At 40.7% G+C, this 15,480-nt stretch overlaps 1 protein-coding gene and 1 long non-coding RNA gene across 4 annotated transcripts in view; one reads left to right on the top strand and one right to left on the bottom strand.

Moving 5' to 3' along the window:
• HTT (huntingtin) overlaps positions 1-13,632 on the top strand; it is a 225,660-nt gene extending 212,028 nt beyond the window's left edge. For all 3 annotated transcript variants that reach the window (XM_074274096.1, XM_074274095.1, XM_074274094.1), the window contains 7 exons: positions 1,794-1,984; positions 5,490-5,604; positions 5,832-6,045; positions 7,245-7,350; positions 10,090-10,252; positions 11,905-12,065; positions 13,126-13,632. In XM_074274096.1, the coding sequence (XP_074130197.1) occupies positions 1,794-1,984; positions 5,490-5,604; positions 5,832-6,045; positions 7,245-7,350; positions 10,090-10,252; positions 11,905-12,065; positions 13,126-13,339 (1,164 nt within the window). In that variant the 3' untranslated portion in view covers positions 13,340-13,632. The remainder of the gene's footprint in view (positions 1-1,793; positions 1,985-5,489; positions 5,605-5,831; positions 6,046-7,244; positions 7,351-10,089; positions 10,253-11,904; positions 12,066-13,125) is intronic.
• On the bottom strand, positions 1,245-5,097 carry LOC141546349 (uncharacterized). Its single transcript, XR_012483278.1, has 2 exons — positions 4,123-5,097; positions 1,245-1,410 (listed from the first exon to the last, which is right to left on the bottom strand). It is a non-coding gene; the product is annotated as an uncharacterized LOC141546349 (long non-coding RNA).
• Positions 13,633-15,480: the final 1,848 nt, after the last annotated feature.

Genomic DNA, 15,480 nt, shown 5'->3' with positions numbered 1-15,480 from the left:
TTTAATAGAGTTTGTCATCTATTTCTCTATTATTCTATATCTAGTATCAGTATAAAGGTACTATATATTATCTATAAGTCTATATGTTCATCTATTTATATCTGTCTATTCATTCATCCATTCTTTCATTCAAGAAACATTTTTCTTCTATTTTCAAAACCCTGATCTTATTTTTGCAAGAGATAGGAATTTTAAATAAGGTCAAGTTCCAATGCTGTTGTTTAGTAATGACTCATATGAATCCCAGATTCCACTTGTTTTATGATAGCCCTAGAGATTATTGGTGATTTTTGGGTTGTGAATGTTGAAAACCCTTTTGTTTGTATTTTCCTCTTTTTCTTTCCAGAAGGGGATGGAGTCCATTAGATATTTCAAATATAAAATCAATTTTGTGTCAAGTACACATATGTCTTTATTTTTCTATATGAACTGCAAAAATTAGTGCCCTTATATCTATATCAAGAATTTTGAGCAGAAGTTGTTTTTTTTTTTTTTTTTTTTTTTTTTTTTTCATTTATTGGGAAAGCTTGTAGCTTCATAGCCACATTAATGTTTTTAGAAATCATTTTGAGAATAGACAGATAAATATAATAGCTTTTCTTTTGCAACCACAATTGCTCAAAGTTGCTACCCTCTGGGTCTTGTATGAACCATGTAAAAAGCAACTAAGACTTGTAAGGGGGCCCTTTTTCTTTGCAGAGATTTTCAGCTGTTAGATGAAATTTAATTGTAATTTCTTTTTTGTGCCCAGGCCTAAATATCCCTCAGGCAAATGCAGCATTGTCAATAAAAGGGGAAAAGGCACACAGACAAAAATGATCTTAAAGCAAGATGATTTATTATCACTTGACCACCCAATTTTGCGTACATATGTATATACACATTATTCCTTAGCAATGAACATTTGTAGGGATTTTTGGGACCCTGCATTTGTACAGCATTAATTTTTACAAATTTGTGAATAAACATACTACAATTAAGGAGTGCATCTTAAGATCATAGATTTAGAGCTGAAAAGGACTATAGAAAGGGATACTTATTGTTCCAAATGGGGTCAGTTCTTCAAAGACTGAAACTGTCATAGGAGCCAGGGGGATGGAGTACAAGGACAGTAGAAAAGAGGGGAGGAAATATTCTCTTTATCCTTGAAATTAGTAAAGCAAAAGATTCAGCATATTTATGCGTTTTGGCACTGTGGTCTTATTGATGTGTATTTTTCATTAAACAAAAAGAAAATTGTTATATCCAGGGATTCTTTATTTGTAGGCTTTCCAGAATAGTCAGAAAGATTGCTGATTTTTTTACTCTCTGGAATTTGTGTTTTGTATTTTCTGTGAATGTCTGGAGACCCGGGTTCCTAATCTTTTTTTTGTATCTGGTGATGGTTATGGTCCCTTCTGATAATACTGTCTTTAAATGAATAAAATAAAATATATGTAAAATTACAAAAGAAACCAATCATATTAAAATAGTTATTAAAATATTTGTTAAGACCCAAATTCATAGATCTCAGGTTCACTACCTTTTATCTAGAGGACATTTTTTGAAGATGGGAAAGAAAGCCCTTATTAAAGAAACATCTTACTAATTTATGTCTGGCTCTCTACTTGAAGTATTTTGGGGAACCTTGTGAATTGATATGTATATCTAGTTCTGATTCTGATAGAAAGTTATCTGACAGTTCCTCCTTCTAGATTCTATATTAAATAGATAGAACTTGTCTTATATGAAGCTTTAGATGGTAATTGAGTCTGGTGTGACATTCTCTTTTGTTGCTATTTTTTGGGCCTCAGGATAAAGCTGTGGCGGAGCCAGTGAGCAGGCTGTTGGAGACCACACTCCGAAGCACCCATTTGCCAAGCAAGATTGGAGCACTGCATGGCATCCTCTATGTGCTCGAATGTGACTTACTTGATGAAACAGCAAAACAGCTCATTCCAATTATCAGTGATTACCTCCTTTCTAATCTGAGAGGAATTGCTCAGTAAGTTACAAGAGGGAATCCATTCAAGTTCTTTGTCCTTATGGGAGATGTTTTTGGTAGGGAAGTAAGTTACACATGTCTTTCTAATGACAAGCTAGCTTATGGTTACTTTGTTTTTTAAATGGAAGGTTGTTATGATTATTTTAAATTAAAACTTTTTTATTTTCAAAATATATGCATGGAAAACGTTGATATTGGTATAATTTTTAAAGCAGTTTTCCCATAACTTTTTTTTTTTTTTTTTTTCTCCTGAGGCTGAGGTTAAATGACTTGCCCAGGGTCACACAGCTAGGAAGTGTTAAGTGTCTGAGACCAGACTTGAACTTGGGTCCTCCTGAATTCAAGACTGGTGCTCTATCCACTTCGCCACCCAGCTGCCCCCCCATAACTCTTATAGGAATAGGAATCAAAGGCTCAAGGAAAACTAGAAAGGGCCATGATTTAACTCTTCCCACTCTGCTGCACTGTCTCTCCCAATAAATTAGGTAGAATAAACTGGAGCATTTCAAAATATTGAAGTTGACATTGTTATGCTTGGATAAATAGATTGCTTCAAGTGGGATATCCAGGCCAAAATGAAGGAAGAAAAATTTCTCTTAGCAAGCCTCTCTCAGCATGAGTTTCATACTCACAAAATTGGGATCATGATGTTCACACTCCCCATCATAGAAAGTTGTCAGGAACTTTTGGGCCTGTGGGACTGTGAAGTTCAATTAAAGTGTGATCTATTATTTTCACTTTAATTTCACTATGAAATTTTGGGCCATTACTAGGGTTTGTGTTTTCAGCATAATTAGGAAGGGTTTTCAAGCCAGTCTCTCTCTCTCTTTCTCTCTCTCTCTCTCTCTCTCTGTCTCTGTCTCTCTGTCTCTCTCTCTGTCTCTGTCTCTCTCTCTCTCTCTCTCACACACACACACACACACACACACACACACACACACAAATGGAATTTTGCTCTAATGGGAGGTTTTATGTCTATTGGTTTATCCCTTCCTGATTACTTTGAAGATCACCTATCCATTCTTTAGGTAATCATCACTTTGGGGGTCAAAGCACTTAAGATCTTTGTCTACCTAATCATAGCTTTGCCAAATTTAATGCTTCTTTAGTAAAAATGAACTTTATTCTCTCTCATGGTTTAATCACTTTGTCTCCTTAGGGAAGGGAAAGTTTATCTATTTTGCCCTTGTCCTCAGCTAAAAAAGTAGATTTTGGTCTTATAAAAAGAATTCCAGTGGACTCAGTTGTACTTCAGTAAGTTAATCTCTGTGAAGGGTCATGAAGGCATGTGGCAATAAACCTACAAGGAATACCACTCTGAAAAATGAAATCATTAAAAGTTTCAAAAGTCTTGAGAGACATGGCCACTAGTTCTGCTTACCCAAGTCAGGGAAAACTAGTAACTGGTATGAGAGTCAAGCCCTTTTCAGGGCTATTTTCCACCTCGGTATCCCCCTCATGTACCTAATTCTTCCTTATGACTCCAGGAAGCTGTAGCAAGTGCAATGGCCATGGCCTAATCCAGGCTGAGGGTAACCAAGCCATCTCAAACCCTTTAATGAGTTAGGGGGATATCAACGTTTTCCATGCATATATTTTGAAAATAAAAAAGTTTTAATTTAAAATAATCATTTCCCTGGTGGAAGAGGTAGAAGAGAACAGTTTGTTCCAGTGTTTAGAAGGCAGCTAAAGCAAATCCTGTGGTGGGCTTAGAGTTTGGTTAAACAGGGGTTGCTAGTGTGTCCTGAGCTGTCACCTGTCACCTTGACTTCCTCTTGTCACTATACATTTTTGGCTGTGGGAGAGAAAGTGAGGCTGAGGCTGATGGGTCTGAGCAACTGTGTGCAAATAAAGACACAACCCATAGCTTTTCTTGTTTTTACCTGTCTCAAAGACCTGTGGTGACAGGCAAGTGATAAACAAACAGAGATGAATACCCTGGAAGCTGAGTCACAACCTACACTCAGAGTGGCCCAGGCTACAGGTTCATCTTCTCACTGGAAGCAGCAAGGGATTTGGGAACCCCTGGGAGTCTCAGCTGCCTTTTAAAGACCATAGGGATCACCTCCTACTGGGAGGAAGGGCACTAGAAAAGGTGCCCTAAAGTTGTCTGCTTTACCTAACCCTGGCCTGCTTACCATGGCAGGTAGGGACTCCACTGAGTGGGTGAAACACACAAAAAAGGTACAGAGACTTCTACGAGGATAATCCCAGTCACCATTGGTGCACGAAGTAAGGGACGCTTATGGATCCAGAAGATCTGGAAGACAAAGTAGCTCTTGTTACAGCAGCTTTGGGTGAAGCAGGCCTGGCAAATGAAGGCCAGCTGACTGGAGAGTGCCACGAAGCTGAAGCAGTCACAATTAATTTAGTTAACAAGCTTGTTTCCATACCAAAAGGAGTGAGCAACAGGCTCTGACAATGTGATGGCCACTTTGAGGAAAGTGCCCTGCCACTGTTTTCAGATTTTATGAGTAGCCAGAGTGCTGCAGACTAAATACTTTTGTTCAAGACAAGTGGTGGCCCCAAAGCCAGACTACTGCCAGAAGGCCCGAGGTTCAGTGTGCAGCCCTGCACTTGCTCCTCTGGGTCAGAACATTCACAATCATCAAGAAGATTGGTGAGATGAAAATGCTGAGGAAATTCAAAAGCTGTCCCATGGAAAAAAAAAAACAAAAAACAAAAAAAAAAAAAAAAAAAAAACGAGAACTCCACAGGGTTTACCAGCAGGCTAGTCCATCTGTCTCTAAGATAGTAGTTAACTCCAAAAGGAAAGTGCTCAGAGAGATGCAGGATTCTTGGCTCTGTGAGGAGGCTGATGAGATTCCCTTTGATGCTGATAGTAACAATCCAAAGTTCTTTTATGATGCCCTGAAGGCAGGATCAGAGACAGAAAATGAGAAGATTGGGGGAATTGGGGGGGGGGGGAGACTTTTTTCTGCCTAGGGCTACTTGGAAATTTACCAGGCCACCCAAAATCATCTACTTTGGTACTCAAGCCTACCCTTCAGCTCCTCCTGGTCTGAGGGGGCTGGAGGTCTTACTTGGCCTGCTGGGGTGAGTGGGGCATTTCCACCCCTGCTCCAGGGCTTGAGCCTCAGGGCCTCACCCTGAGGCTGTGGGCTGGTGGCTGTGGGGGGAGGGGAGCCAGAAAGATCTCCCATGGCATCAATTGATTGACAATACCAGACTGAGGCATTGTGGGCCCATGTGGGAGAAGATAGAGTTCCTGGGTGTTCTTGACAGTCTGGGGATAAAACTATCAGGATGTACACAAATGGGTCTGTGAGTGTAAAATCCTTTGACCCACTTTTGTTAGTACTGCCACTCAGAATCGATGCTCACCATGAGAAAGACTGACAGAATGGCCATTATTCAGAACTAAAGTGGCACTTTTAGAATTGTAGAGATGCTTAGAAATTTATTATCCTAAGTGTAGTCATCACAGAGAGAAATCGGGTCTCAGCCCTTGTATAACAGTTGCCTCTTTGGTTGGTATTCGCAGTTGTGTGAATCTGCACAGCCAGCAGCATGTCCTGGTGACCTGTGCTGCTGCCTTCTACCTTATGGAGAATTATCCCCTGGATGTGGGCCCAGAGTTTTCTGCTGCAGTGATACAGGTGAGCTAAAACTGCAGAGCCAAAGGCTAAAGAGAATTCTACTTTTAGGAAAATTCAGTATATAAAATAACCCCTTTGGTTTTTTTCTTTCCCATAAACTTTTTATTAGTTGTATCATGTATGAGTTTTAATTTATCTTCTGTCAAATTGGGAAAGAAGAGTTGACAAGAATTCAAGTTGAGAGAGTATGGACTATTTCCTGAAGCCCTTTCTTCCTGTTGTTTCAGATGTGTGGGGTGATGCTCTCTGCCAGTGAAGAATCCACTCCAGCCATTATTTATCATTGTGTCCTGAGAGGTTTGGAACGACTTCTTCTTTCAGAGCAGCTCTCCAGGCTGGATGGAGAGTCCTTAGTTAAACTCAGCGTTGACCGAGTGAATGTGCACAGTCCTCACCGAGCCATGGCAGCCCTGGGCTTGATGTTAACTTGCATGTACACAGGTGTGGAGTTAATGATGAGCTTGCATGATTATTGTCTATCAAAGTAAGAGAGAGAGACCCTGAGGGAAACTTGAGTCTGGCTGAACTTTGCTGCTTCTTAGAGCTGATTTCCACAAAGCTCAGGCTCAGAGCTGAGGGGCTTTCTTTTTTTACTCTTTTCTAAATTTCATTGATTTTTTAAAAACTCTAACCTGATTACCTAACTTCTGTTTTTTTGGTCCCCAGTCCTTTTTGTATTCCTGGGAACATACAAGTTACATGATCCCTGATTGCCACGAAGATCTAGATCTTAGGTTTATTTTCGAAGAAAGAGAGAAATAGTGAAATATTAAAAATAAAGATTTCAGGATCTGAACATGTATATAAAAGAAAACTACATGGCACACATAGGCAGGGTGACACTTGTCCTTCCTAAGCTTCCTTTAGTTAATATTTCCTGAGGCTTGCCTGGGCCACTGTTTTCCTAGAACCAGACACACTATGCTATGGGATGCTTGATGCCCTTCTGATCTTAGACAGGATAGCATCTTTTACCTCAGAATACTTATCCTTCCCCAACTGCTGTTGGTTTACCAAAGACCTCTAGATTATGCTAGATCATAGAAGCTCATTTATTTTTTTAGTCTATCTCAGCCAACCAGAAATTTTTGTGATTACTGTCAGCTGTTAGTGTGACCCTGCTCAATCATTGATGAATTAAGTATTTCTCTTTTTTCAATGCAATGAGGAGAAAGGAAAAATAAATCTTGAAACAATAATTTTGTGCTCATTGACCCAGAATGAAGAAAAATTCATTGCTACGTCATTCATCATGTTCCCTGTTGTGGTTCTGTGTTGATTAGAAAAAAGAATGCTGGGTTGGAGCCAGAGAATTTGAAAAGCAAAAATTCTTGGCTCCTGTGACCTCAGCTTAACTTTTACTTTCTAGCTTAGTTCTTCAGGCTCTAGTGACTTCATTTGTGAAAAAGGGAAAATCCTGCCTCCGTACCTGCCCCACTGTTGTGAGGAGCAAATAAAAGAATACACGTAAACATTAGCTGCCCTCCATGTATTGGTATAAGTGAAATTTTTCACATTCTCAACCACTTTATCTGAGTTCATTTAATAGATTTTAATACTTACTATGAACAAGGTCTTATAGGCAAGTCTACTTGGTTTTTCTTATTAATTAAGCTTATTCTGGAATGATTTTATTCTAGGAAAGGAGAAAATAAGCCCTGGCAGAACCTCAGATCCCAACCCCACTGCCCCAGACAGTGAGTCGGTTATTGTTGCAATGGAGCGGGTATCTGTTCTCTTTGATAGGTAAGCCATTCTAATATGAATTTTGCCTTTTAATATATCTTTTACTCTTAAAGGCCCTGTCAGTTTAGCTAAGGAACAATGGCATTTGAATGGCATTCTTATTAGCACTTGTGTTGTAATAATGCTAATATTTCCCACTTGTGTTCTGATTAGTCACTACTGTTTTCACGACCACCCACAGTATGCTTCCTCTGTCATAGAACTGTTAGTTGACAGGCCAGCTCTAGGGGCAGTTCATAGGAAATCCCAAGGTTTCACCAAAACAAACTTTATGACTAGTGTCTTAAATTGGTCGTAGTGTAATGCTGAGTGCTCGTTGCGTCACTCATAGTGCGAGAGTCTGTACCCCATAATTGGGTGCCATCCTGCAGTGACACCATGCAGCAACTCACTTGACCTCATTCCAATAATAAAAATATTGGTTAAATAATTCTGTATTTCCTGAGAGGAGAAACCACACTGCATCAACAGCCTAGGATCCACCCCATGTTTTTTCCTATTGCTGGACATCTAAAACCAAGGAGGAAATGCAGTGGAGCTTTTGAGAATGAGAAGGCAGCATTAATTATGTGACGAAATGTGTGCTGGGGAGACTTCGTTCACATTCCATCTCTGGTGCCGGTTGACTGTCTGACCTTAAACAAGGTACTTAGCAGGCGTTTTCTGACTCAGTTTCCTCATCTGTCTGATGGATTTAGTCACGCTTGTATTAGACGCTTCCAGAGACTCTTGTGAAGAAAGTCCTTTGTAAACTCTGAAGTGCTCCAGCAGTTCAAGCTGTGTGGAAAGATCTTTGTTAGATGGCGGTAAAAGGCACAGTCCTGTCTGCACTTGAACGTTGTTCTTGGTTTTAAAGAGTTTATGCCAAAAGACCTTGGATGTTGATGCTGAGACGTCTATCAGCTCTCTCAGGTCACTGCTGTCCTCCGTGGAGCACGGTCCCATATTAAGGTATTCAGACATGGAATGGAGTCTTTGACGTCACCGGGCATAGCCCCCTTTATATGGAGGAGGAAGCGGGTTTGGCCACACAACTGGGGACCCTCCATTGCCACCTGCTCTGCTGCTCTTTCCACTGCCTTGGGAGAGCTAACAGGCCCCAGTGGCTGCCTTATTGAAGATGGATTTTGTAAAATTGACAGAAGCTTGAAGTTCTTCAAGGTACTGTAGAATTGTTCATACTGTCTGGGTGTGCTGTGGTCATATTGGAGCCTAATCACAGTGTTGTCTAGGTAAGTAGCCAGAGCCATACAGAGGATGTCTACTGACAATGTTAAACAAGTAACTTGAAGTTTACTGAGGAAATTGAACCTCCTAGAAGACATCATTCTGGTGGAAGTATCCGTATCTTCTTTGGACTCATTCCTTTCATTTCACTCATTCCTTAGTTCTACTAAAGTGGCCCTGCCCTAGCTTGTAGAGCCCTGAAAGAGAAAGCTTTATAAACATTTATTAAAGTCTGGACAGCAGGACATGTACCAAATCTAGTCCCAAAATCTAGAAGGATGAAAGTGATAACTGAGACAAGAGGATGACGGATAAACCCCCTTTCTGTGTCTGTTGCTTTGTTTTCCTTGGGACAAGTTACATTATTCACCAGTGAAAACTGTTATCTCCTTGATGCATAAGGATTCCTCTGTTCTTTGCTGATGACAAATCCCCAGAGCTGGCTATCGCCAATATTTTTAGTGTCCATAAACAGAAAGAAAACATATACTAGTCCAGGTTATGTTCCAACAATTGTGTGATTGTGGGGTCCTTCCTCTCTTGGGGCCTTAGGTTCATCATCATGGATATGAAGAGTTTAATATTCTTTCAAGTTCCGAGCTCTGTGATTTTATGTTAACTTTAAAGAGTTTATTTAGGAAGACATTACCAGGTTTCTCTTATATGGTCATTGCTTGATATTTAACTCTTTTCAGCTCAGTATTTGACCAAACAGAAAAATGAATAATTACATTGACGTTCCCAAAGGCATAGAAAAAAGTGAATATACTGAAAGTGGTTGCCATTTTTTTTTTTTTTTCAGTGTAGTCATCCTAGTACACCTTCAGAGTACAAAATACACTGAGGGAACTTACATTTGCTCTCCAGACTTTTTTGAGTATGAATATTCCCAACAACGATAGAAGTTGGACTTCTGAAGTAAAATAGGACCTAATCAGACTTACTTTCTTTGAAGAAAGTTGTTTCATGTACTGTTGATTTATAAGTAATTTCATAATATTTTAAAAGAGATAAAGATTGCCTTCTACCAGCATTTTTTCATGTAACTCTTAGACCCATCACATGAAACATCAGGATTCCATAGAGTATAATTTGAGAAATGCATTAGCAGATGGCCATGTCTGTGTGTGTGTGTGTGTGTGTGTGTGTGTGTGTGTGTGTGTGTCTGTCTTATGTATTTCATCCCTAAATTATCATAACTGTAACCCTAGTTTTATGGTGGACATGGTTTTCATCCTTGTAGGTATCATGCTTTATATTAAATTACTTGTACACAAGCCATGTAGACTGTGATGAGTTCAAATAAATCTATTGTAGCTCATGAAAACGCATTTGGTAGTTCCTCATCATATCAAGGGCCCTTCCAACCTTATGCTTACAGATCAGGGTAAAACCCTGCCCGATAAGGTAGGATTATGAGCTGAATTGTGCCATATTCCAAAAATCGATCTTCTAATTGGAATTTCATTTCCTCTCCACAACTCTTAAATCTCTTCTCTTCTTTCCTCTTAGGATCAGGAAAGGATTTCCCTGTGAAGCCAGAGTGGTGGCACGGATCCTCCCTCAGTTTCTAGATGATTTTTTCCCTCCCCAGGATGTGATGAATAAAGTTATTGGAGAATTTCTGTCAAACCAGCAGCCATACCCACAATTCATGGCAACCGTTGTATATAAGGTACTGTATTTTTAGTTGGTTTTCACAAGTCCAAAATTTAAGTTTTTTTGAAAAATAGTTTTAAGAAATAAGTATCTTATATTATCCTGGTAAATGTACTAGAAAGGAAAAGCCTGTTTTCCATTCATTTGGAATAAACCCTGATATCTCTCTCCAGTGCATCACGATGATGTTGGGATTTTGTGTTCTTAGAAGTTCTTAGGGGCACAAACTCTGGCAGTCCTCCTACTAAGCCAGAGGAGCTTTAAAAACAGGCTTCACAATATGCTTGTCTTAGATCAACCTAGCTAAATGGAATGAGGTTCATCATTAGAAAGTTGGCTGCCAATAAATGAATTCGTTGGCTCTAGAAATGTTTTAAGCAGGAAAGAGCTGCGGTCTGGATCAGTGGAGGAGGAACATCTCCCCTCCCCCCCACAATTAATGAAACCAAGTGTTCTGGTGTTAGGATTACTAGGTGAGAACTCAGGTTGTCTGGACAGTGACAAGGTGAGAATTCAGGTTGTCTGGACAATTACAAGGTCAGAACTCAGGTTGACTTGACAGTTCTCTGGCTCAGACCTTTGGTTTTACACCTTAGGAATTCTAGGAGGAGCAAGTTCATTGGTTGAAGTGGTTCTTCCCAGAAGCCCTTTCATTATCCCTCGCCCATTCTCTGGGAGGATAAAAAGAGGCAACATTGAGCTTGGAGAGTAGTCTGGATTGGGGAAGGACAAGAGCTGGAGGAGATTCAGAGCCAGGATTCAGGAAGAAGAAGAGGCTGGCTGGAGGCTCCAGAAGCCTCCCAAGAAACCTGCTCAACGTGGGGCGCCAATTGTAACCTGCTGTTGTCTCCAGAAGCTGCCTATCGCTCTCTGGGAGGAGATCTGCTGTGTCAACTCAAATCTCTTGGACAGATTCTTCTTCCTGTAGTGAACCGTTGTCTCCAGGCAGTTGCTGTTAACTCTTGTCCAGAGAAGTGACTTCCCTTCCTGCAGAGAGCCCCGTCACGCCTGATGTAATGCAGAGTCTTCTCCTCTTCCTGGAGTGCTGTCCTCTTTTATCCTCCCAGAGAATGGGCGTGGGATAATGCAAGGGCTTCTGGGAAGAACCACTTCAACCAATGAGCTTGCTCCTCCCAAGCATGCAAGCTCTTCCTTAGGAATTCACAAGTCAAACTACCAGGAAAGGCCGGAACTAGAGAATTGTTAAGTACTGATTTAGCACTTAGTATCCTAATATCTCATTATCTCATTAGCACTTAGTAAGAACCTAACATTCTGGAAAAGCTGAAAGGATATTAAAGCAGTCTGACTCATTAGACTTAGCAATGTAGCAAGATTCCATTTTTTTTAAAATTGGTTTTATTTCATGTCACTTATGTCTAAATCATTTGAGCTTATTTTGACATATGGTGCTAAATGGTGGTCTATGCCTACTTTCTACCAGACTGCTTTGCAGTTTTCCCAAGTTTTTGTCAGATAGTGACTTCTTGCCACAATAGCTAGAATCCTAGGTTTATCAGACACTGTGCTATGCTCGTTTTTTCTGCATATTATATGCCCAACCCTAACAGGGCTTTTCCAGCAGTTGTCTTTTTAAAGTATTCTCTCTTCCTTGGTTGTTCAGACTTCAATTTCCCATTGAACTATGTCGGATGTGTTGTTTTTCAGGTGTTTCAGACGTTGCACACCACAGGACAATCATCTATGGTTCGAGATTGGGTGATGCTCTCCCTCTCAAACTTCACTCAGAGGACCCCAGTGGCAATGGCTATGTGGAGTCTCTCCTGCTTTTTCGTCAGTGCTTCCACTAGTCAGTGGGTCTCAGCAATGTATCCTCTGCTCGGTTTCTACATTCATGTTGTCAGCTTCCACACTGGTTTGCCCTCTTTCTGGTCCTCTCTTAGTACTCAGGGACCTGAAACACACATGGTTTTGGTATTCGGAGGGCCAGATCAGTAGTGTTTAATCTCTCTTCTGCCTGGCTTTCTCCTCTCCTCTCTCAGCCAAAGGAAAACCTGCACTCATTTTGAAGATGTTTGGTTTTTGTTAAGAAGATAAATGCTTTAAATGTCAGAAAAAAGGAAAGAGCACTTAGAATTAAAGGAGTACCAATTTTGGAGCAGGTTTTAAAGCTCTAGTCTCCAAAGACAATTTTCAGTACTTAGGATAGTGGGTTGTTGTTTTTTTTTAACTGATGCTGCTTTTCATTATTATTTTTTTTTTTGTCAGTGTGCCCCATTCTGCTTTCTTGGCCAAGATGCCAAGAAAAGAGTATTTGCTGGAATTCCCACCCTAAAAGCCAGAGTCGTCCTCCTGGCACCCTTCCCTTTCAGACAAACCACAATAGTCTTAAAGTAGTTGAGCTGCTCTAGCGATGACAGGGTGACATCACCCAGAGCAGTTGGAGTAGCCAACGGACTGAGGCCATGGCACTGCCCAGCACACATCCCACACGGAAAAAGTCAGAGCACCGAGAGGAAGCTCTGCTGAGGGAAGACGGGCCCTGGTAAGTCATCTCCCGGGGGGGCTTGTCCCGGCGCAGCTCAAGCTCTCTCGGAGCCTGCCTCCTGGTGCCCTCCTAGCCTCTGACCTGGGAGCCCACAGCAGGAGTCCCAGGGAGCAGAAAGTTTCCTTTGTGAAGGGAGAGATGTAGATTTTTCAGCTTAGTTTTGGTTGAACTTTGGTCGTCTCTAAAGACATTTCTTCACTGAATATGTTTTCCTTCTCATTGATTAGCAGACATTTCCCTGCAGAATTTGCTGTCCGAGGGAATCCACTATTAGCTCTCATGGTTGGAAAACAATCTCAGTGGGTCAAGAATGCCAGATTTTAAACCTTAGCATTGGTTTCCTTTTTTTCCCAGTAATATTCCCTTAACTCCTTTCCCAGCCTTCCGCACATCATCAGCAGGATGGGGAAGTCGGAACAAGTGGACATTAATCTTTTCTGTCTGGTGGCCATAGACTTTTACAGACATCAAATAGATGAGGAGCTAGATCGCAGGGCCTTTCAGTCTGTGTTTGAGGTGGTAGCATCTCCAGGAAATCCCTACCACCGACTGCTGACTTGTTTGCAAAATGTCCACAAGATTGCAACATGTTGAAAGTTCGATGGCGCTGGACAGCGCGGGGATTGGCAGCTTGGGCTGGAGTCCAGTGTGGACACGAGGCAAAACAGGAGGACTCTGATTTCACCCTGGATGAGAGTTGGGGAGAGGTCAAGCAAAAAAAGTGGATTTGTGGGTTTCATGATTCTCCCATGCCAGGGTTTGCGTCTTTCACACTATAACAGAAGTGCTTGTTTGCAATGGGGTGGCCATGGTAAAGGGACATCATTCACACGTCTTGGGTAATATTTGGGATTGAGTTTTTACAAAAACAAAAAGCAAACCCACAACAGCTGTTTTTGGTAACTCTGTATGATATGGGCTAGTACTCCATGCAAAGTAACCAGGTGTCTCTATATTTTTCTAAGTGTTCACCCTATTCAGTGTCAGTGGTTTGCAACTGATTCTGAATCTTTGACAGAAGTACTTCCTTCATGCAGGTTACTGACACTGGACACTTTCACATTTTTATGTAGCTATTATCTGGTATAATCAATCTTTAGAAAGTGTTTCCTAATGTCTCTCTCAAGCAGAAAGGAAAAGGAAATCCCGTCTCCATGATTAACACTCCCAGCATGTAATCCCCATCTCTTGGACTTTCGTAGACTGTGGTGTGGGGGGGGTATAAGGGAGGGGGATCTGACCCACACACACAGCCATGATTTTTTTTCCTTTTTTCTCCTCAGGATTTAAAATTTGAGTATATCAGTAAAGAGATTAATTTTAACTTAAATATTTCTATATCCATGTAAAAAGTATGTACAATTGTAAAATCTGTACTGCATGATGGGCTGATTAGAAGCCACTTGCCTGAACATTGTTACTGCTCCTGTATTGTCCTTGCTTTCTCCCCGGGTGCGTCATCTCCCCTTCATTTTTCAGCCATCCTAACATACGAGTCACATTTTGTTTCAGCTAGACACAAGTGGAACCTTAAGAGTTTGTTTTCGGGGGACTGCATTCAGATCATCCAAAATCATTTTCCTCACAGCCATGAAAACCTGCCCTTATACACAGAGGAAGCCCCAGAGCTTAGTGGAACTTTCTGTTCATAGCAGCTGCTCTTGATGGTTTTCTTTGACCTAGTTTTCTTTAGGCAAAGATGCCTCCATCCCTCTCCTCCTGCACCCCCCCTTCCCCCTCCCTCCAGTGACTGACAAATTCTGTTCCTCTTTAAGAGTAGTGGCAAAGGTCCATTTGGAGAGAAGCAGCCAAGAAACAATGTCCTTGGTCTGTTGAGTTAACAGTTCAAGCCCACTCAGGATTAGGGCTTCGCCTTCTTAGATTTGATTACTTAATTAATGATCTGTTTTCCATCTCAGGGTGTGGGGTACCCACAAAGGCTCCACCAGTATCTAGACTATCTCATTTCTTTAGTATAGGTCTGTCTTGTCTCCTGGTGTCTTTGCTATATTTAACCCTTCATTACACTTTTTCTGAGCACCTTTAGGGAAGGAGCAAACTTTCTTGTTTTTTACTACTTCTTGTCATCAACATCTGTACACATTTTGGGTCTGGTCCAAATGTAACCACAGGCATATTCTCGTTTTACTTTGTATGGTTTGAAGAATAAAGTAGGGGTTTGTACTTTATTAAAAGCAGCACCAAAGTCATGAGCCAAAGAGGTTATCCACAAAGACTGGACACAGTAATTGTTCATAAATGTTTTGAGATTTTGGGGATGGGGGGAATGTTAATCTGTCTGGCTGTTTATTAGGATAATTCCATTTCATCTTACTTGGATCAGATTTCTCTTTTGGCCATAATAGCCGTATTGTTTTATTAAAGTGCATCTAGGAAGGATTTACTGACTTGGCATACATAGAGTTGCAGGTTTGGAATTGTGGTGTTATTATTATTATTTTTTTTATTGCTATTTTTATTTGTAAGGATCAGTGGCGTATTTGATTGAATGACTGAGGAATATACTGATTTTTTCCTCCATTTGAGTCAAAGAATTCCTCATAGCTGTTCCTACTCATTCCTACTATGGTAGCAAGTTGTCCTAAACTCCAGACCTCAGTTAGTTCTTCTACATTTATGACAATTTAAGTGGAACTAGTAGTATCATAATCTCTTTTCCAAAGTTTTGAGGAAGAACTTAGAGCACCTTGCTTTTAGTTAACCTTATGATAATA

The sequence above is a fragment of the Sminthopsis crassicaudata genome, chromosome 6 (assembly GCF_048593235.1).
Source record: "Sminthopsis crassicaudata isolate SCR6 chromosome 6, ASM4859323v1, whole genome shotgun sequence".
In the NCBI taxonomy this organism is placed as follows: Eukaryota; Metazoa; Chordata; class Mammalia; order Dasyuromorphia; family Dasyuridae; genus Sminthopsis; species Sminthopsis crassicaudata.
The sequence above is the reverse complement of the archived record's forward strand: the minus strand, read 5'-3'. Positions and strand labels throughout refer to the sequence as shown.